The following is a 21,419-nucleotide window of genomic DNA, read 5'->3' on the forward strand; positions in this document are numbered from 1 at the left end:
TCTTCTTTGGATCTAAGAAGGCACGAGGCCTCTCTATTTGTTAGGATGATGGAAGAGTGAGGTTGGGCCCATGACTGACTTCTTAAGCAGCAGCTTCAGGGACGAGGGCCAATTAATCCTTGATCTTAGCTGCTTTGCTATTCACAGAGGACCATGAGACACCAGCTATCATTACAGCTGTCCCCACTCCATTCCACAGTTTGTTTTTCTTTTCCTTTTAGCCTAGACTCACAGAGAGCTGTGAGGAAAACCTTTGAGACCCCAGGGACCAGGTCCCAAGAACCCTGCAGCTCTTATGGCCACCAGAGGTACTGACTCCTATTCTCTCTGTGTTTTCTGAGTATGGTCTCGAACCTTGGTAATCCACAATGAGATTATGTTGAGTCGAGGACTGAAAGGAAGTCACCAAGGTGGACTCAGTACTCTCCTGAACTTGGGTAGAAGATGTTTGCTGAGCACCACTCTACCCCCTGTTTGGGGGCCAAAATGTCACTCTGTCAATGTTGGAACCTGCACTGCCAAAAGCTTTGGGGGTAAATTGTTAGAGCCCGCACTGCCCCAAGCTGCTTCAGTCCTTGGGTTGGGGTTCAGCAAGAGAGAGAGTGAGGACAGACAGGAAGAATGGAGAGCAGACAGAGTGTAATTCAATCCCGTTTATTCTTCAGTCTCTCTTCTTCTCTCCAAGTCCCTAGTTCCCAGCACCAAGTCTCATGTCCTAATTTCTAGTTGTAATAAGTCTCAAGTCCTTATCCTAGTTCTAAGTTGCTAGTCTCTTTCCCAGTTCCAAGTTACCTGCCTCAAGTCTCAAGTACTCTTCCAAGTACAAGTGTCTAATAATTTCTTCTGTCTGCCTCTCAGCCTTTTATATGTCTCACTTCTAAGCCACACGTTAAAGTCACACTTTTGCCCCTTCTGCCTCTAGCCCACATACTGGTGGCTCAAGCAGTCTCCCAGCCGATCTGCTCCCCTCTGGAAACTGAGTCCGGAGGCACCCTAGGGAGGGCATGGATCGCAGAGCAGAAGAATACACAGCCTTGGTGTATCTACTCATCAAGCATACTGAGCAGACCTGCCCAAACCTCTGATGTCCTGGAATTCCATCTGGATTCAGTGAAGACACAGAGTCAGAGGCTTATCAACTTACTCTTCCCCCCCACCCCTCTTCTAATATCTCAACGCCCTTAATCAGCTTGAAGAAGTTAAAGAAGAGTCAGCGCCCCTATTCCCTGGGCTTGGGGACTAATGTGGTTAATAATGGTCTGTCTTTCTAGGGAAAAGTAGTGGTTTTGTTGGAACAGGGAGGATTAGCTAAGTCATTGCATAGCCATAACCTATTGGTAGAAATCTGTATAATTATTATCAAGATGAAGTTATAATTTCTTTAATGGTACAAAATTTACTTTGATTTCAAATTTAAGGTTTTCATTGGTATGAGCTTCTTATTAATATAAAAGTGAGATGAATATTGATACTCTCATAGGCATTGTGCCTGTTTAACACATTTAGGAATACAAGGCCTAGACCCAGTCCTTCTTTAACTTTTTTAACTGATTTGGGATGGTTAACCTATGAGTTAAGGGACTATAGAAAATTCATGGCTTTGAGTTTATTGTTAGGAGGTTTCCCATATTTTATTTAGAAATAGCTGAGAGGAGTGAACAGACAACAGTCCAGGTTACCTTACATGGATAGTTGGTTTTCAAAACATCAGAAGTCCATAGAATTGACGCTACAAATATTTATATATTAATGTCCATTCTGATTAGAGACCTGTCTGCTCCTGACAGCTTCCTGTCGTGGATTCTAAGAAGAAATTGAGCATCCTTGGAGTTACTCCAGTTGTGTGGTGACAGCAACTAGGCAAGAATTGCCTCTTTCCATCTACAGACAAATTACTGTCCAGAAAAGGACACACATGCAGAATAGTCGACTGATTATATCTGCCTAGACAGAGTAATCAGCCCTTAATAATCCTGCATCACTAAGGTCTATCAGATGACTCTGGGCCAGAAGGCTGAAGATTTGATGCTCCAACGTTCGGTAGTATAGGGGCTTTCCAGGTGTTCAGCGCTCTCTATAAATTGGCTAAGTTTTAGAAGCTATGTTTAGTGCTTCCCATAACTTCAGTTAACCCAGTCATTCTGGATTTCTGATGGGGTTGAAGACCTAGTCTCATAGCCAATTCTGGCTATTTACTTTGAGAGAAAAGATCTGAGTAGATGGTTTTCAGCTGACATCCATTCTAAAGCCAAAAAAAAAAAAAAAAAAAAAAAAAAAAAAAAAAATGCCAGGATCAAAAGTAAGTGTTTTAGTTAGAAGAGATGACAGAGGTTCTGGTTAGTCAACAAAATGATAGACTGGGTATTAGGACTATCTTGTACCTCACTGGTACAATTAGGAATAAGTATGATCTAATTGTATTTTGAGAGAAAAGTTTTACTTTAACAGGAAGAGTGATATGTAGGAGGAGCTAAGTGGGAAGGAGTACTGAGAGGAAGAGATGGAGTAAGGAGAGAAGATGAAGGAGAGGAGAAGCTAGGTGATGATAGAGAGAAAGAGAGAGGGGGCATGGAGGCAGATGTTCACATGTCTCCACCAGGCAAAGATAGTTTTTATATCTAGGTTGGGTATTGGGTTACGCTTCTGATTGAGCATTACCAAACTTATAAATCCTTTGATTAACATTTTAAAAAATGTATAAAAGCAAAAAGGAAAGGGGGGCATGGGACAGGGGTTTTCTAGGGAGGAGAAATGGGGAAAGAAGATAGCATCTTAAATGTAAATAAAATATAAAATAAAATTTAAAAAAACTAAAAAAAAAAAAAAAGAAAAGAAAAGAAAAAAATCACACCTTTAAGTCTCGGCTCTGAATCACACCTTTAAGTGTCACATACCCAAGGGAAAATCCTGGGTATCTAAAAAGATGTTATCAGAGTGTACTCAGCTGTTGTAGGCTGTTGTAAACAAGTCTCTTGTAAGGGTATATGGCTCATGATGGTTGCAAGGATGATAGCCGCCATCTGTCAGCTACCCACAGATGTTCTCCTTTTTATCTCTGTCTTTAGGGGCATGCTCAGGCATACTTCCCTTCCTTCCTAGTCTCTTAGGTGGGGTCATGAAAGACTGGAGAAGTGGCTGACAGTAGGCCATGAGACTTAGTGACAATTTACAGTGTCTGAGGGACTTCAAATTCACCAGAAGACAGGAAAACACTTGTCTGTGGTCTTGTTCAAACCATGTTTCACATGTTTGGCAGCTTCTTTGAATGGATCCTTCATGTCCTACCACAGCTTGCCACGGCTCATCCTACAGAGGATGACATGTGTGTGGTTTCAAGTACCTTGGGGACAGGAGGTACTTTAAGCAGCAGGTGTCACTGAAAGATGGAATGAGTGCTAATCTGGGTGGTGATGCTGACTTTACAAGGAAAATGCTGTGACCTCTTTCTGGATAAAAAGATGCCTATCTGGGTTAAAAGGCAGAATTCACACCCTTGTTACACCCAAGAATACACTGGTGATGGTCATCAAAGGCAGGTACTACATGAAGTGGGAAAAAGAGAAGATGGAACTCCAGGCAAAGGGAACTAGCAAAGAGTAGCTCTAATGTTTGAATATGTAGAATTCAGAAAAAGATACGGAAAGGAGGAATATGTTTGATGGAGGTGTGGGCTCATGCTGAGACATCCCTTACCCCTGAGGGACCAGCCACAAGAAGACTGTATAGTATGGAATAGAGTTTATTTAGGGCATGGGAAGGGAAGCTGAGAGGGTAGTAGAGGCAGAGAAAGAGAGAGAGGGAGAGGGAGACAGAGAGAGAGAGAGAGAGAGAGAGAGAGAGAGAGAGAGAGAGAAGAGAAGTAGATGACACGTGGATGGGGAGGGGGATGAGGAAAGAGGGGTTAGGGATGAAAGGACAGAGCTGGAACAGGAAAACAAGAGCAAGAGAGAGAGAAGGGGGCACACATCCCCCTTTTATAGTGAATCAGGCACACCTGGCTGTTGCCATGTAACTGTGGGGTGGACCTTAGATAATATGCTAGCAGATGTCACAGTTGTAGAGGTATGATCACAACAACAGGCACACCCAAGGTCAGAAAGCAACACTGCTGAATGTAGAGTCACAGATGCACCTAGCTCTACAATAGAATCAAAAAAGAAGAGAAAGGAAAAACACAGGGAAGGGAAGAAGGGTGACTAGCTGCAATCAGGGGTGGGAGTCATCAGGAGTGAGAGGGGCACAAGAAGGTGATTGAGGTGACCATTGTCAGAGTGTCTCGAATGCATGGGTGAAAATGTAATAACAAAATCCAGCATTATATATACTTTAATTTATTAATGTAAAATTTCAATAAGAAGATAAGGAGAGAGAGAGAGAGAGACACACAGAGAGACCGAGACAGAGAGACAGACCCTCATACCTGAAGGCTTGCCCTATCCTGTGTGAGGAAAACCACCCATGCTTCAGGAGAAAACCCAGAGATCAGGACTGCATGGTTTTCCCAAAGTTCAGGGGCTTCCACAGAGCACACAAACCCTTCTCCCTGATACAGCCACTTCCTCATCTCCCTCCCCTTAAAGACAGGGACCTTCTAGCTCTCAGGCCTAAACTGGGCTCCTTCTACCCTGTAAAACTCCTCTCTTTCCCTCCCACTTGAAGTTCTTATATGCCACTTCCTTCCTGAAGGCTTGCCCTGTTTCTCCAAGCCCTGGATGTCAAGCTTTCCTATGGTAATTCTCTCTACTGCACTTGCTCCCCAATATCAATGTCTCTTTTGAGAGGAGGACACATGGCATGATCTGTAAAGCAGCCCAGTGCTGGTAATCAGGACCAGCTGTGCAGTTTCTTTCTCCAGTGCCCAGTGAGGTCCCATACATCTCCAGCAGGGAAACAGCAGAGTGTTTTTATAGAGACAGTGTGGTGTGCTTTGTACAAAAGACTGAGTAGCATGCTTCGTACAAAAGTTAGGAAAGAGCTGTCCAGCCAATCATAAGGAAGAAGACAGATGAACCATAGTCTATAAGCACCAGGAAACACTCTGGTGCCCTGAGACAGAACAGGGGTAGTACTAGCCAAGTAACAATCCAAGTACTATGTAGCTGGCATGGCAACTGAAGAAGGGACAGTGTGACATGCTCCCACCACTAGAGCAGAGTCAACTGGGTGTGGGCCTCCACGAAGGTTGACAGTTGGTAGATATAAGGCTTGGTTGTATAATAATGTATATATTTTGCTTCATGTTCTTCTTTCATCAATTGTTCTCCCTGCCACAGTTAAAGACTCCACAATAATTAGAAACAGCACAAGTCCGGGAGGGTATGTCTAATGTTCCTCAGCAAAATAGTAAATGCTGAGATTTTCAGAACCACCCTTAAGGCTGTGGGAAAGAACTCTGAAAACATGAGTTCAAGAATATTTCCTAATTATGTAAAATATAAGGATGCAACAGGACTTGTATAGGAGATTTGTGGACTTGAAAAAACAGCGGCAGCTGCACTAATGAGTCGGCAGAGGGAAAGAAATGGCTAAGAAAAAAAACATGGTTCCTGTTTCAAAAGAAGTACCAAGAAGTGAGGGAGTTGTGATCTCAGGACCTACTTCCAACCAGCTAAGCCTATTGTTTGTGCTTAAAAAGGCAGGCAAATTTCTGCTCCCACCCAGCTAAGCTTATTGTTTGTGCTTATATAGGTAGGCAGATTTCTGAGTTCAAAGATAGCACAGGGAAAAGGGAGTTCAGGCCCAGGTTTGGTGATACAAGCCTTTGAATTCTTAAGGAAGTACCTTATGCAAATCGGTGAGGGAGAGCTACTCAGAGAGAACTGCTTGGAGAGCTAACACACTCTTTTAGCAAGTTTCTAACTTGGGTTGGAAAACTAAAAAACTATTTAGAGGGCTATTACAGCTTCTGACTTTGGTCAGAAAACCTAAGAGCAATCAGGAGAGACCTGTGTCACACAGAGGACTGAGTTCTTTTTCCACTGCTCCCAAACACCCATTCCTCAGGACCCCATCTCCAAGCCAAGAGTGGGCCTTGGCAATAAGAAACCATGGAGATCCATGGGACAGATGCTGAGAAACATGGCTTCCTGGAGCTACCTAGTTCTGACCCAAGAATGTGTATTTGTGTCCCTGTCAATTTTATTCTTCCTCCAAATAAACAAGACAGCACCTGCCCATTTTTGTCATTCCCCACAAGCTGAGCACAGACCAGGATATGCCCAGAGAACCCAAGTCTGCCACCCACTGCTCAGCCTTTTTTCCAATATACTGGATTAGCCATTGCCTACTGAAGACTCAGTTTCTACACAGAGCCTGACATAGAATCTGGCCTCAGAACAGGTTGTGTGACATACCCCCAGCCCCAGAAAAGGGCCCGAGTGTCTCTGTGGTCAGCCTTTGTCCCTATCCTGCTGTAGTAGCTGCACCCCAGAGCCAGTTTCATTCACCAGGTCCCTAAGGTAGGCAGTCCTAGGCCACTGCCCATCTCCTTGTTTCTTCCACTTCTCAGTGGAGTGGGCACCCACACCAAACACCTTCCCTCTGGGGTCCCATGTCAGGTCCCAAGGAGTCTGTTACCTAAGCTGAGCCCTGACAGCTTGGTGATCCCACTTGAGGAAAAACTTCTCTCCTGCTTCAGAAATGCATCCTCACCCAACATGACTCAGAGTCCATTTATCCTGTCACAGTGTGTGTACATTGAAAGGGTCCACACCACCTTCTAGAATTGTGGTGAGATTGAACAAGTGGGAAAACTGACCATAATCCCCAATTTACCAAGGAGTTTTGCTCTGCTAAATTTAAGCAGCACCCAGGTCTACTTGTGGGTGTGGGTTCACCACTAGCTTTGTGTGATAACCTCAGGCTGACTTCCTAAATTCTTCTCTGCATACTCCATGTGTTTGTGGGTTCAGCATGGTATTTAAGAAAACAAATTCTGCCACCTCAGGCTCAGGATGCTTCCAGAGATTACTCTCCACACCTTCTGAACTCTGACTAGCCCTGTCTCTCTTCACAAGCACCTGCCTCTCCTCACTCTCAGCACAGACCTGAGCTCTGAAGTGTTTGATGGTGACAGTGGTCTTCTGAAGTTAGAGAGCATGGCATTTGGAATGTGCCTTTACTTGGAACCGTTCTGCATTGCCTCCTCTCAGAAGTTCCCAGCATCCTCCATGGCAAAGTCCACTACCTAGTACCTCTGTGAGGAGCGGGTGAGCTCAAGCACCGCTTCTTGGTGGTTTGTGCACCTAGTGCTTTTCCCTAACTGAGCCACAACCACAGAACTACTGTGCAGACTGGCTGCCACGCAGGATCGGGCTGTTTGAGGTGCACCAATGAGGCATGCCAACGTGGCAGGTGCTGATTGGGACAGGCAGAGGTATAAAAAGGACGGCCGTTAAGGGGCTGAGACAGAAGGGCATCCAGAGAGAGGAGAGGACAGAAGAGCTTCTAGAAAGAGAGGACAGAAGGGCTTCCAGAGAGAGAGGGGAGAGAGGGGTTTTGAGAAAGAGAGAATGGTAAAAGATCCTGAATAAACTATGTTGAGAAGAACTCTGAGTTGCGTCGTTCCTGTCTGCTGGTTGGATAGAGAAGCGACATGCCTCACTTTCATGGCCCCTTTGGTTGAGGAGACAAAGTTCTTTTCTCTACCAGAGACCTAGAGCTGGATGGCTATGTGACATCTCTGCTCTGTCACAGGAGAAGAGTGTGGTAGGAGTCAGGCACCAGAGGCTGACATAAGCCTTCCTTCTGGGGCCTATTTCATTTTACACAAATATTACTGGGTTTGATTACCATGTCCTCACAGCTTGAGGGAGGGAGAGCAAGTAACTACTCAGCAACCGAACAGCAGAGTTTGCAACACATTTATTTTACCATTTGATTGGAGTTTTACAATCATTCCCTAAAACACAAATATTTCCCCATCTTTAAAATCAGTCTGTGATTACCAGTGTCGTGTGAGGCTATACTGTGATTTTGCAGATGGGGAGACTGGCTGAGGAAGAGACATTGGCTTTCATTCCACAACTCAGAGACTGAGCCAAGAGGAAGCCAAGATGGACACTTAAGATACAAGACACTAGTGACCATGCTTCCTTGTAAAGAGATATTTGTTGCTATATTTTAAAAAAATATTTTCTTACTCTTGATTTTTCTCTCCTTTCATCAACATGACTCCAGCTTGGCAGAGAAAAGCACAGTGAGATGCAGAACCATGTAAACATCTGCTGAGCCACAGGTCCATCCAGAATAGGGCCATGTAAATGTCTGCTGAGCCACAGGCCAACCATGACAGGACCATGTAAATGTCTGCTGAGCCACAGGCCCACCATGACAGAACCATGTAAATGTCTGCTGAGCCACAGGCCAACCATGATGGGTTCCCTCAATCAAAGTGAGGAATTGGCTGGGACATTCATAGACCCCTGAACTGTCAGGATGGCAGGGATTAGGACACCCTCATGCCTGTATCTCTATATCTGGGGACAGAAGCAGAGCCCATCCCACTTGTACATGAGGAAGATCTGCTGGACAACTGCTCAGCATATTCTGTGACAACACGAGAATGTCAGGCCAATGGTTGCCACCTCAGTGCTCAGGCCTCTGGCAACACTGGTCATCCAGAGGTTACAAGTGACTGCTTTTACTCCATTTTTCAAGACCATCCAGTTAACATTCACTGAACACAAGACTATACAACATACAAGGACAAAAGCACAGTGATCTGAGAGACCAGCTAGGCCAGCAAGCCTCCACAGAGTGAGAAGGAGGAGAGCCATATGTCCAGTCTCCTGTCACAGAAGTGTTAACCTCATCTCCATTCCATACATTGTTTGACACCTTATGTGATCTGCCTTGACTCTCACTCTGGCTCTCTCCCATTTTCTGCTCCCCAGGCTTCCTGACTTCTCATTGCTTGTCCTGTCCAGCCCTCCCTGACCACACCCACCATGCTACAATCCCATTCCCCACACTCTAGGACACTCTGATCCCCCTTTAGATTCCAGTTTCCTCTACTGGGATCTCCGGCCATCTTCATTGACCTCACTCTGCTCAGCCAGAGAAATTCAAACTCCTCAACAATCTTTTCCATGGGCCTGAACTCAGGCTGTTTCCCTTGTTACAGCATGCTTATGCTGTTACCCCCTGTCTGGTCCATGTCATCATCCCTGAACACTTATCTGATTGGACAAAGGGTCACTGAGGCAGGTCTGACTGCAGAGTCTTGTAGATCTGCTCAAATACCCGCAGCTTCTCCTCCAGCTTGAGAGCCAGGTCCCGCAGTGCTCCAGCTGACTCTGTTTTGGCCCCATCATACAGATCCACCGATTGGTTCACAAGGTGATACACATCACAGGCAAAGAAGAAGCTTGTAAACCCTCCTACTCTAATCCTGGCTCCTTTGGTCGTGGGGAGAACACTTTGCACAGAGCTTCTTCCAGTGGATGTGGGGTTACTGGCTGCTGCTCCAGAGGAAGAGATGGAACTGGCTGCCCTGAAGGCTTGGATATGATTCTTGACGCTTTTGAAGGTATCGACTAATTCCAAACCTGTATCACAAACCTTGACTGTGATCTTAGGCAGGATCTTCAGAATCTCTTCAAGTATGCTCATGCTGGCTCCCACCAGTCTACTGGCTTCAGATTCATTTGATAGTGTGATTGATTCTTCCACAATAGTGAACATAAGACTAATCAGAGATGCTGCCACTCCCATGGAGGTTGCTGAGAGTACCAGTCTGGTCCCTGCTATAAAGGGTAACAGAACCAAACCAAGGATGCCCAGGACTTCAGAGACAGCATCAACAGACCTGGACACCACATCGGAGATGGTACAGTCTTTGTGCATCTGGTCAAGATGGCCAGCCAGCTCTCGGAGCTTCCTGATATGGTCCTCTAGTTTCTTTTTCAACTCAGGAAACTCTTTTAAAAATCTCTTCTTCTGCTGCTCCCTTTGAGGTCCATCATCTTCATCTGTGGGCTCCTTTGCTAAATGTTCCTTCAGAGCATCACGCAGTACAGCCTCCTCCTCCCTATGACAGAAGTCAAGTGCATGAGGAAAACAGCTATTTTTTTTTTTAAAGATAAAAGCTTATTCTGTCTTTAACTTTATACTACAAACCCAACAGGAAATCATTTTACAGAGATCCAAAACTCTCCATTCTACTGTGAACATTTGGTACATTCTAGATGCCCACTGTCCTTAGTCCACAGAGGTCAGTGTGTGAGGTAAAGTCAAGACACCACAGTGAAAGGCACTTGATAAAATGCCACCACTCAAGATCAATGACATCACTACCCGTGGGAACTCTGTCATGAGCACAGGGATGTGGGATCAGAGCAAATTCTCCCTACCCTAAGAACTGTGTGTGTTGTGAGAGGTGCACCTTTCCCAAGTCTCCCCTCTACCATTGGATGCTGGGAAGTCATCTGCATTCCCTGCAGCATCCACCTGCAAGAATGCCTGAGCTGGCCTGGGGAGCCCTGCAGAGGGATATACAGACTGAGCCTGCTAAGAGTGGATTCCTCCATCTGAAAGGCTCCACATCTGACCTCATGGGACAGTACACAGTGACAGTACACTTGCTTTAAAAGCTTTGCACAGGCCACCTGCATCTGCAGCTGCACACAGTTTCAGCATTAAGGTTAGCTTCGGGTGCAATCTGCAAGAAACTTCATTCAATACCCACAAGTATTTCAAGTGGGGAAATGAAGGGTCTGAGATACTCTGTTCCAAAGATTTTCTATAAAAATGCTCAACCTTAAAGCCATGGGTGTGATGAGGACTTTGCTGCCATTTCTGACCTCCAGAGGAACTGGAAGCCTAAGCCATTGACTTGAGGAAGATTCCCACGAGGCCATTGTCCCTGGAACTGATCTGTTGTTGGTGTCCCTGTAAGGGATGGGCTGTCTTCTGCCCTCACTACCAGCTGGCCCTGAGTCCCCAACCCCTTGGCTGTTCAGAGTGATCCATCTATCTCCCTTGGGACAACAGTCCTGAGCACTGTCCTCCTGGCTGCTGGAAGCTGTCTCAGGATGAATATTTTTCCTAGGGTGGGCTTTCTGGTGTGCAGGTGTCATGTGACTCGTCACACACTCAGTGCAGCATACTTCATCCCAAGGACAAGAAATCTGAAACCTGAAGCTCTCTCAGATCTGACTGGTGCTGGTCTTCATTGGTTTATTTGAACCCTCTGTGCTATGTGATAACAATCATCTTTGTGGGTTATGGGCTGGTTTTTTTTTAATTTTCCCAATCATGTAGTTGGCTTAGAACAGTCTTTCATTAATAGCTGGTGTCAAGAGTAAGAAGGTTCACTGAGTCTCTTTCCTCAGACTTTGTCATCAAACTGTTTCTGAGAATTTAATGATAAAGCCCAAGCCAATCCCTTTAGAGCCATGAGACCCTCCAGATTGTTTTGCCTGCTGCCTGCTCTTTGCAGATGCCCAAAGATGTCCCCTTCCAGGCTGGAGCTCACAAGATCAGTGGCTGCCTGGGGTGACTGGGACAGGACAGCTGCTCCCAATCTTGGCTCCACACTGACTGGGACCCCTCATTAGTTACTGACTCTCAACCTGGCAGATTCCTGTAGACAGTGATCACCAAGCTAACAGACACCATAGCTGATGGCAGTGTCTCCTTGGAACACCACAAGGCCATGTGCAAAGATGCAAGGGAACCAGAGATCATCTGTAGTAACTGGAAAGGCAGAAATACCCTGAGTTTGACAAGACAAAAGGGGAAGCATTTTCCTCTGGTGTGGTGACATGGGGCCTCCTGATATTTTGGACTTATGTGAATCATTCTCAAACACGCTAACTTTGGGAGCTGTCTGTAGCCATGTGTTCTTCCTGATATTCAGGGCTCTCTGTGTAGAATAGAAGAAATACCCAAATAACCCCTAAGAACTATAGAGTTTGAAAACAGTGTATGGAGGGCACACCCATGAACAGCCCTACACACACATGAGGCCTGAAATCAGAGCAGGAGGAACGCCCCTTCTCAATTACATGTCTTCTCTTGGGCCACTGACCATACCCCTTTTTGTGTCTCTAACTCTCCCTCTCCTTCCAGCCCTGTCCTCTTATCCTGATACCTACACCTCCATTCCAGGGTCACTCACTGTCTCTCCTGACCCCTAGCTGTGACCCTGGTCCTTGTCTCTCTGGGCTTTGGGAAGGATACTGGATCTTGGTTTTCCAACCCTGACCTGTTGCTTATCTCAGACTGTTACCACATCCTATTAGACTGAACACTCTTCTCTGTGAAACATCAATGGGGTTCTGAGTCTGAGCAAGGACAGTCAGGGTCCAGGTCAGCTCTGTGCCTCTGCACCATGGTCTCTGTGCCTCCTCAACCCTAAGAAGGATCCTGGTGCTGTTACAGCTCCTCAGATGGGAGGAAAGAGACTGAGACAGCACCTGGCTTGTTCAGTCCACATTTCTCTCACTTGTCTCAAAATAAAGCCTTGATTCCTCAGTCCTACAAGAGACCCTTGACCTTGTCTCTTCTCACTTTCAAATTAGCTTGCCAAGCTGAATTTCAGGAGCACCCACTGTGTGCTGGTCCCATGCTGAGAAGCATTCATGGATAATCCTATCTTCTCACACTACAGTTGCATGTTGGTGGACATCAGGAAGTAGTAACTAACTTGTCAAGGTCACATAACTAGTGAGTGGCAAAAATCATCCTGGCACCTTGAGCAACAACTTCAAACAACCTGAGATGATTTCCACCAGGAATAACATGTTGTAAACACTTCTCTTGGATAGTTGAGAAGGAGGGTCCATAACTCCAACCCTTTGGACTGCCTTGAGTGGGTACACCTGACCAGGAAATAACCCTCATTCTCCTGGTCTAGGGGACAGCACTGAGTGCACCCTGCAGGTCACCTTGACAATTCTGCTGCTTTCACAAATCCGTCCCAGGCTCCATCTTCAGTTATCAGGCTCCTCAGATCTGTTCTGCAGAGTACTTCCGTGAGAATATCAGTGAAATCTTCAACAATGTGACCTACACCTATGTATCAGGAGAATAATGAGGTCAGATGACTGTATTGGGTCCCATGAACCTCTATTGGTCTAGCCACCTCTCTACTCACCTTCATCAGACCTGCTGGTCTGGAAGCATACAGGTTAGAGTCCTTCCCTGCACCCACTTCCCTGCCCACCGAGTTCTCTGGAGCCTGTCCAGCTGCCCAGAGCTGTATGATATTCCCCTCCCCTAACCCCACTGTCCCACCATTTCTCTGTCTGCCTCCCTCTGCCTCCCAATCCCAACTGCTGGGAGACTTGCGCTGCCCCCTGAGATCCATTGTTCACCCAAGGCTGCCAAGCAGAATCCTGCTGCACCAGGAGCATTGAGGTTGTGTCCCCTTTCTAATAACTGCTACATCAAGAAAACCCAGGCACAACAGGATGGCTTAAGACCAGAGTAAGGATACAGTCAACCAAAGCCAGGGCAATATGAAACCTTCAGAGCACAGCTATCTGACTTCCACAAGCTCTGAATATCCTGACACAACTTAAGAAAAAAGAAAAAAGAAAAGAAAAGATCTCAAATCCAATTTTTTAAAGATGATAAAGACCTTTAAAGAGGAAATGATAAATCCCTTAATATAGAAAAATGCAATCAAACAGGCAGAGGTTTTTTAAAGAGGAAACAAATAAACCTTTTAAAGAAATACAGGAAAATACAATGAAAAAAATAAATAAAAGTGTTCAAGACTTGATATTTGAAACAGAAGCAGTGTAGAAAACACAAACTGAAGGAATCGTAAAGATGGAGAGCAGAAGGAAGAGAACGGGAACAACAGACACAAGCATCACCATCTGAATACAAGAGATAGAAGAGAGAATGTATGATGGAAGAAACTGATACTTCAGTAAAAAGTAAATAAATAAATCTAGAATATTCCTCACACAAAACATTCAGGATATCGAGGTTCAGTTATGACCCACAAATGCACATGTAAGGGGTCTTAGGCTCAGCAAGCATATTTGGAAACAGGAACTTTACAGAAATTAAGTGGTGAGGACCAAACAATGCCATAAATATAAGGTACTACTCAGTGGGACTGGGGTCCTTATGGCAATGACACTCCAGATGTCTGTCCTCTATGACCTATCTGTCATTTCATTGTCTGTCACACGTTCACACCTGTCTCTGTGTGTCTGCCTGACCTTGCTTCTATTTCTTACTGTGACCCTGCTCCACACATGCAGAGGTGACACCATGTGCAGAGGAAGTGACCCTGCTCCATCTGCACACCAGGAAGAGATGCTTATTGGGACCAACTTGCATATGTCCATCACAGACATTGGCTTCCATTGCTGAGAAATAACAGGCCACTTGTTTGTGTCTCCTTTTTGAGCCACCATGAGCCTCTTACATGTCAACACTGTGGTGCCAGTGCTTTCAAATGTGACTATGTGACTTTCATGCTGCTAGTAGGTTCTCCCTTATCTCATTGTGTCAGCAGCAGAATTTTTAATAAAGATAAAATGAATATCAGTGTCTACAGAACACAGGAAGGACTCAGGGCTCTCAGACACCGATAAAAAAGCATCCACGTCCACTTGAACTACTGCATAGTTCGTGACTCTAAAGCCGTTAATACAAAGACAGCACTGCCAGGTTTGCCTGGGATGGGCCCTTGTCACAGTCAACCAGCTCAACAGCAGCTTAGTACACTGAAGCATTTCCTCTCTAGGAGGAAGAAAGATCGGGATTTTTCTCCCTTCACACCTAAGCTAGAGCTCAGCTGATCTTGAGCAGACTGTACCGTCTCACTTTCCACTGCAGGGCAGGAGCCTCCCTTATTTCCTTAACCTCCTCGACTGTCATAGCTCCTCTGAGACACTGAGCTTCCGAGATCCAAATGCAAATCGTGAAGCATTTGGCATTTCTTCCTGTCCTACTTGTTCTTTCATGGTAGACAAAAGCGCATAGAGTCACTGGTAATAAGTATCTGCAGTCAATGCTATGCTGTATTGACCTTTTCCCCACCAAAGAAATTAGTCCATTGCTTTTAATTTAGCCTATGTGAGTTCTTAGAATGCTGGTGGAAAATACCTAGGTTCTTTGTCCACCTATCATGGGACTGACCCCTTGCCCAGTTGCCAATAAAATCCTTGTGTTTCTGTGAAATCTCATGATTGGTCTCCATCCTTCTGCATTGCTCAGCAGGACTGCCTTCCAGGGGCTGTGCTGACAGGATTCAACTGCATTTCTAATCCAGAGTTCCAAAGTCTCCCACATTCCTTACATAGATGTATATTCCTCACCCCCATTCTCTTTCTATGTAAAAGCAGCCATAGTGGTTTGAATATATTTGACACATGGTTTGGCACTATTGTTGAACTAGGTGTGGCCTTGTTAGAGGAAATGTGTCAATGAGGGGGTGGGCCTTTGAGACACTTTTCCTAGCTGCCTGGAAGACAGTCTGCTGCTTGGTTTCCCTTGGATGAAGGTGTAGAACTCTTAGCTCCTCCTGCACCATGCCTGCCTGGACGATGCCACATTCCTGCCTTGATGATAATGGACTGAACCTTGAACCTATAAGCCAGCCCCTGTTAAATGTCCTTGTAAGAGTTGTCTTGGTCATGGTGTCTATTCACAGCAGTAAAACCCTAAGACAGCAGCACTTATCTACTATTTGTGTGTGTGTGTGTGTGTGTGTGTGTGTGTGTTTACTGATAGAGAGGGAAGAGAGAGAATGTCAGGTTTTCACAGAGCTCCACAGGATAGATGTCCATAGTGGTAGTGAAGAGAGAGAAGCAGGTGCTGGAAACTGACAGATCATATCTTAGCTGCAGTTAAGACGTATGGAATGTACTGGAAGGGGGCAAGACTGTCAACTCTCTCTTTATTTTATTTTGATTTATTTTATTTTATTTTATTTTATTTTATTTTATTTTATTTCTGTGACATGGTCTCATTATGTATCCCTGGCTGGCCTGGAACTCACTGTGGAGACTAGGATGGCCTTGAACTCACAGATACACCTACATCAACCTCTCAAGTGCTGCTATTAAGTATGCACACCACACAGCAGGGCCATATACTCTAAAGTCCCACCCTCAGGGACAGAAGACCTCCAGCGAGGCTCCATGTCCTATGAGTTTCATAACCTCCTCAAATAGCAACACCAACTGGAGTCCAAGTGTTCAAATGCATGAACCCCTGTGCATATCACACACTCAAAATGTGCACACTGACCACACATGGGTGGGTCACTAAGACCAAAAGGAACTGGTTAAGACAAGGAAAAGTTCCAGTATCTCCTCTTCCATTGGAACCCTTGTGAGATGGAAACACACAGGGAAGAAACTGCCCACCTTTCTGCATCTCTTCTGAGTCCACAGCACAAGCCATCGGTTTTGACTGGTTTTTTTTTTTTTTTTTTTTTTTTTTTTTTTTTTTGACTGCTGTCCAGATGTCCAAGCTGAACGGAGAAAAACAAAACAAACAAATAAACAAAACCCAGGATGCATTGCAATGGAGACCTCTGCAGAGAAGTGAGCTGTAAAGGTCAGATGCTCCTCCAGGGGGCCCTGCATTTCTACTTAGAGATGACAGCCATCTGGCTCTACCCTCTCCTCACATCCTGGCTGAGTCAGAGCCCTCCTGTCTTGCTATGCCCATGAAGAAAAAACTATATATAATCTACACACAGGAGGGATGGTAGAAGATGTTGTGTCAATTAGTAGGTGGGAACACACACAATTGATGACAATAGTAAATATCTTCTGTGCGTCTGTGACACACAGAGCTTCTCATGCACACCTTGTTAGGGACCCACATCACTCATGAGATGAGGACTCCCGTGAGCTTTATTGTAATGTGGAGGGACAACTGTAAAGGTTTCAAATTTGCCAGTAGTGCTACATCTGGGGTATGACCCAAAGTGTTATGAATGTCACCCCACCTTTTAGCTATGAACCTCCACTCTCCTGAACCTACCTCAGCACCTCCTGCTCTCCCCACATGACTAGGAGGGCATCTTGCCCAGGACATCTCACCCGAATCAGGACCTGTGCTCTGTAATGGGATTAATTCATGAGTGATTCATTGTTCTCCCAGAGCCCACCCACTCTCCTTGGTTCTTCAGGACCCTGCATCTCATCAGAGATGGAGTCCTGTCAGACCCTGTCCCTGCACCTGCTCTGGAACCTTCCAGTCCTCTGTCCCCTCCTCTGACTCTTCAACATTAAGCAGTTTCTAATAGTCCTGTGAAGAGCAGTAAAAGAATAATCTCCAGAAAAAAAACTTTACTGGGGGTTATTTGCTCTGAGACAGTTCAAGAAGCAAAATGACAGGATCACAGAGCGTCAACACTGAAGATTTTCACAGACTGAGGCTCACTGTTGATGAAATAAACTGTGTGAACCTAAGCTCACACGGGCAGTGCACGCATGAGTTACGGACATTCTCCCTAGATCTGCAGTGCACAGCAGCCTCCATAGACACAGATCTGACCTGCACACTGGGGAACCTCAGCACTGGAGAGAGAGGCTGAGGGGGGAAGCTGAGGCTTCACATGCAGACTCCAGTTCTAACTAAAATTAAACATCACTGCCGAGTGTGACTGGGGCTGCAGGTCCGTGGTGGAAAGCCCCTCGGTGTACAAAGACTGGGCACAATCCCTACTGATGCAAACAGACGAGACAACCAGTTCCTGTGCAGAAGTTCAAGTTCCCTGTGATTACATTTCCTTCAGAGATGGGGAATGACAGTGAGTGTGTTCAAAGCCTGTCAGGGAGCAGAGGGACATTTATCAGCTCCCAGCTGCAAGGTCAGTGAAAGCACATGGTGACAGCTAGAGGTGGCAGGGGCTCTTACACTTTGAATGCTAGGGACTCTCAGCCTTTGTGAAGCATAACACACACAGTATTTGCTTAATGACCTTAAAGTGTGTGCCATTTGCCCCTGTTCCCCTCACCTACACGGCTGGGCCAGCCTGTACCTTCCCTGGAGTGTCTTCCCTGCCTCCCAGCCAGTGACATGTTCTCCCTGGTTGTTAGAATTTAGGCTAGGCTCTGCCCTACAGTTACCTGGCAACAGCCACACTTGCCTAACTCCCTATAAAGGGGGCTGATTTCCCTCCTCTCTGTCTCTTGCTGTCCTGCCCTTGTTCCAGCTCCTTACCCCCTCTCTCTTCATTCCCCTCTTCCCTCTTTTTCCATGTGCTAATGGCTGGCCTCTATTCCTCTACTCCTCTTCTTCTTCTTCTTCTTCTTCTTCTTCTTCTTCTTCTTCTTCTTCTTCTTCTTCTTCTCTCTCTCTCTCTCTCTCTCTCTCTCTCTCTCTCTCTCTCTCTTTCTCTCTCTTTCTCTCTCTCTCTGCCTTCCTGTCTCTACTACCCTCTTACCTCTCCTCCCCATGCCCTGAATAAACTATTCTATACTATAACATCATGTGGCTGGTCCCTCAGGTGGAAGGGATGCCTCATCATGGGCCCACAGAGTCACCCACTTCCCCTACACCAGACTGCACATTCTGCAAACATGCCCCTTTCTCTCTTTCTTTTTATAAAACACAACACTGGTCCTTTACTCTCTCTTCATACTTGTGGCACCTGAGGGCCTCCCTGGTGTCTCTACCACTGCACAGCCTTCAGGACACCACAGGTAGAGAGCAGCCTCTTGGGACTCTTAACAGGGCAGGCAGCCCTAGCTCCATCCATCGGGGACAAAACAGAGGCCTAGCTAAGGGTGACACACCCCATGTCACACAGCGCTCAGAGCAGAGAGGTGAGGGAAACAAGAGCCCTGTCTCTGGATGGAAGATTAATCCTGTAGATTTACCATTTCTGGCCCCCTTTGCTTCACTAGAGCCCACTCTACTGCAGTCTGCCCTCGTGTTAGGTGAGGCATGTGCAATGGTCCTGGGGACAGTGCAGAGCCCATTCTCTGGCCATTACCTGTTTCCCCTCCACACCTGCACACACAAGACAGCCTTGGCTTCATGCTCTGTCCTCCACAGGCTAGGTAGGCAGAGGCGAGGTGAGAACCAAGGAGTGTCCCATCTCGCCTGCTCGGCCTCCTTGAGGCACCTTAGAATAGTCACTCTCTGTTACACCTCAGTTTTCCTCAGGGCTTAGCACAGCATAGCCAGGCAAAACTGTGCTGAAACCAATTAGTTTTTCTGTACATCTTAATCAAAGCCTAATTCTCTTTGGTTCAATAAGAGGACCCCAAAGCCAGTGTGGCAGATGGCTCTGTGTTCAAGCCTCCTCCACTTCCTTTTTCTGTTTTGCAACTATCCAAAACAACTGAGAAGAGATAAAGCATTGCCTTCATGCTAGGGACATCTAATCATGTCTTATTTGTCCTGCAAGAAGGCTCAGGGTAGAGGAGAGAGAGAGAGAGAGAGAGAGAGAGAGAGAGAGAGAGAGAGAGAGAGAGAGAGAGAGAAGCATACAGACCTCACTTGACTGAAAGTCCAGCCCTCCAGCTGCTGAGCCTCTGACCATTGTTCATCTTCCCAGGGCTCATCCTTACATGGTGCCATAACCCTTCTCCTCCAGAGCCATCAAGAGGATGGACATGTGGGGAAAGTGTGCTCCCCGACTCACCAAGGAATCTTCCTGCTGCCACTTTTGGATGTGCCCCAGCTGTCCTTAGCTGTGTGGATCCAGTCACCAGATGTACGTCTGAGACACAACCAGACACAAGCTCTGGGCCTCATATACCCAGTGAGTGAAAGTGAAAGGAAAATGTCTTGCTTGTGGCTCCTCATGATAAAAGAACCCACCGGGCATGAAGCCTGCCAGGTACCACCCTGCTTATCAGCCATGGACAGGAGCTGACATGGCAACAGCTTCTCTGGCCTGGATAGGATAGAGACAGAGCCAAGAATGTAGGTCAGTGATAAAGCTTGAGCTAAGCTTCAATTGCCAAGAAAAAGGAAAACATTTACTACTGATATGGCAGCAGATGCTTGGTCTCAAAAAGAGGGAAGTGTTTTACCTGGATTTGTGGATCTGGAGTAAATTGGGACTTTCTACATTCATGGGCCAACCCCAGTCTCTCTCTCTCTCTCTCTCTCTCTCTCTCCTGTCTTTCTCTGAGTCTCTGTCTCTCTCTCTCAGTCTCTCTCCATGAAGTGTTTGGATCAGATATGAGCTCTCAATTACTTCTGCACATGCTTGCCCGCTGCCATGCTCCCTGCCATGATGGTCATGGTCAAACCTTCTGAAAGTGTAAGCAAACCGGTTCCTAGTTAAATGCTTTTATAAGTTGCCTTGTTCATGGTGTCGTCTCGTAGCAATAGAACAGTAGCTAAGACACCTTGTACAACTCCCAAAATTTCCTATATGAAATTATCCCTCACTCCCGTCTAATACTGTGCATGTACTATTGAATACATAAGGAGCAAAGGGCTTTCTGAGGGACACACAGACACCAGACACAAGACGACAGACAGAGGCAGTTGGAAGATACAGAGAGAAGTCGATAGTTTAAATGGGTCTTGCTCTCAGTTTAGTTGACTCTGAAGGCAAGATTTTGTTTGTTTGTTTGTTTGTTTGTTTTCAGAGACAGGGTTTTTGTTTCTAACTAGCCGGTGGCTATCCTGGACTTGCTTTGTAGATCAGTCTGGCCTTAAACTCACAAAGATCCACCTGCCTCTGCCTCCCAAATGGTGGGATTAAATGCATGTGCCACCATGACTAGCTTGAGGGCAAGATTCTTTAATGTGGTGCTCCCACAGGGCTTCATACTGCGACCTTGTCTTAGGGCAGTGTCAGGGGTCAGGGGGAGTAACAGTTGAAGCTGCTAAAGTGTCTCTTCATGTCAGTAATTTCTTGGCTGGATTTTTGGTTCTGTATGTTCTGTGGCTTTCCTAATTTATCAGCTAAGGTCAAAAAATGCTGATAGGTGGGAAAAGCAGGAGCCTGGGGTGGAAAATCGAATTGCTAGGTAAATCAAAGACTGGAGTTTGGCATTTGAGAGCCGAGCTGTCTGGTGAGCTTCAGAAAGCTGTCAGCTTGTACCCATGATTTGTCTTTAAGTCAGTGTTCCCTCAAAACCTCTCTCCAAGCAGAAGCTGGTCCTTGGCAGCTAACAATCTATCAGGTCTTCTCTAGAGATAAAATTAATCTGAACAAAATCCTCTGATCAGGTTTATGTACATCCTTAGTGTGTCTTTCTGATGTGCCAATTGGGAGGAATGGGAGGGGCGAGGTTTGATTAGCTCTGTGATGGAAAAGCTGAAGTTGATCCCCAGAATTGGAGCCAATCAGAGGTCAGAAAAGGGCAGGTTGTTTGTTCCTTTCTCCCTGTTACCTTTAGTGTCTGGAAATTGAAACCTGTATGATGGCTATTCTTGGTTATCAACTTGACTACATCTGGAATTAACTAAAACCTGAAAAGGAGGGGCACACCTGTGCCACGGACGACCCCAGTCGGGTATGAGAA

The 21,419-nt window shown here is 45.9% G+C and overlaps 1 protein-coding gene across 1 annotated transcript; it reads right to left on the reverse strand.

Moving 5' to 3' along the window:
* Nucleotides 1–7,848: 7,848 nt before the first annotated feature.
* Nucleotides 7,849–19,701, reverse strand: LOC117719274 (apolipoprotein L2-like). The gene is made up of 4 exons (XM_034517424.2): nt 19,577–19,701; nt 16,338–16,444; nt 12,891–13,017; nt 7,849–10,030 (listed from the first exon to the last, which is right to left on the reverse strand). The coding sequence occupies exons 1-4, from the start codon at nt 19,687–19,689 to the stop codon at nt 9,196–9,198; spliced, it is 1,182 nt and encodes a 393-aa protein (XP_034373315.2). The 5' UTR covers nt 19,690–19,701; the 3' UTR covers nt 7,849–9,195.
* Between the last annotated feature and the right edge of the window lie 1,718 nt (nt 19,702–21,419).

Source organism: Arvicanthis niloticus, chromosome 13, assembly GCF_011762505.2.
Source record: "Arvicanthis niloticus isolate mArvNil1 chromosome 13, mArvNil1.pat.X, whole genome shotgun sequence".
NCBI classification, from domain to species: Eukaryota; Metazoa; Chordata; class Mammalia; order Rodentia; family Muridae; genus Arvicanthis; species Arvicanthis niloticus.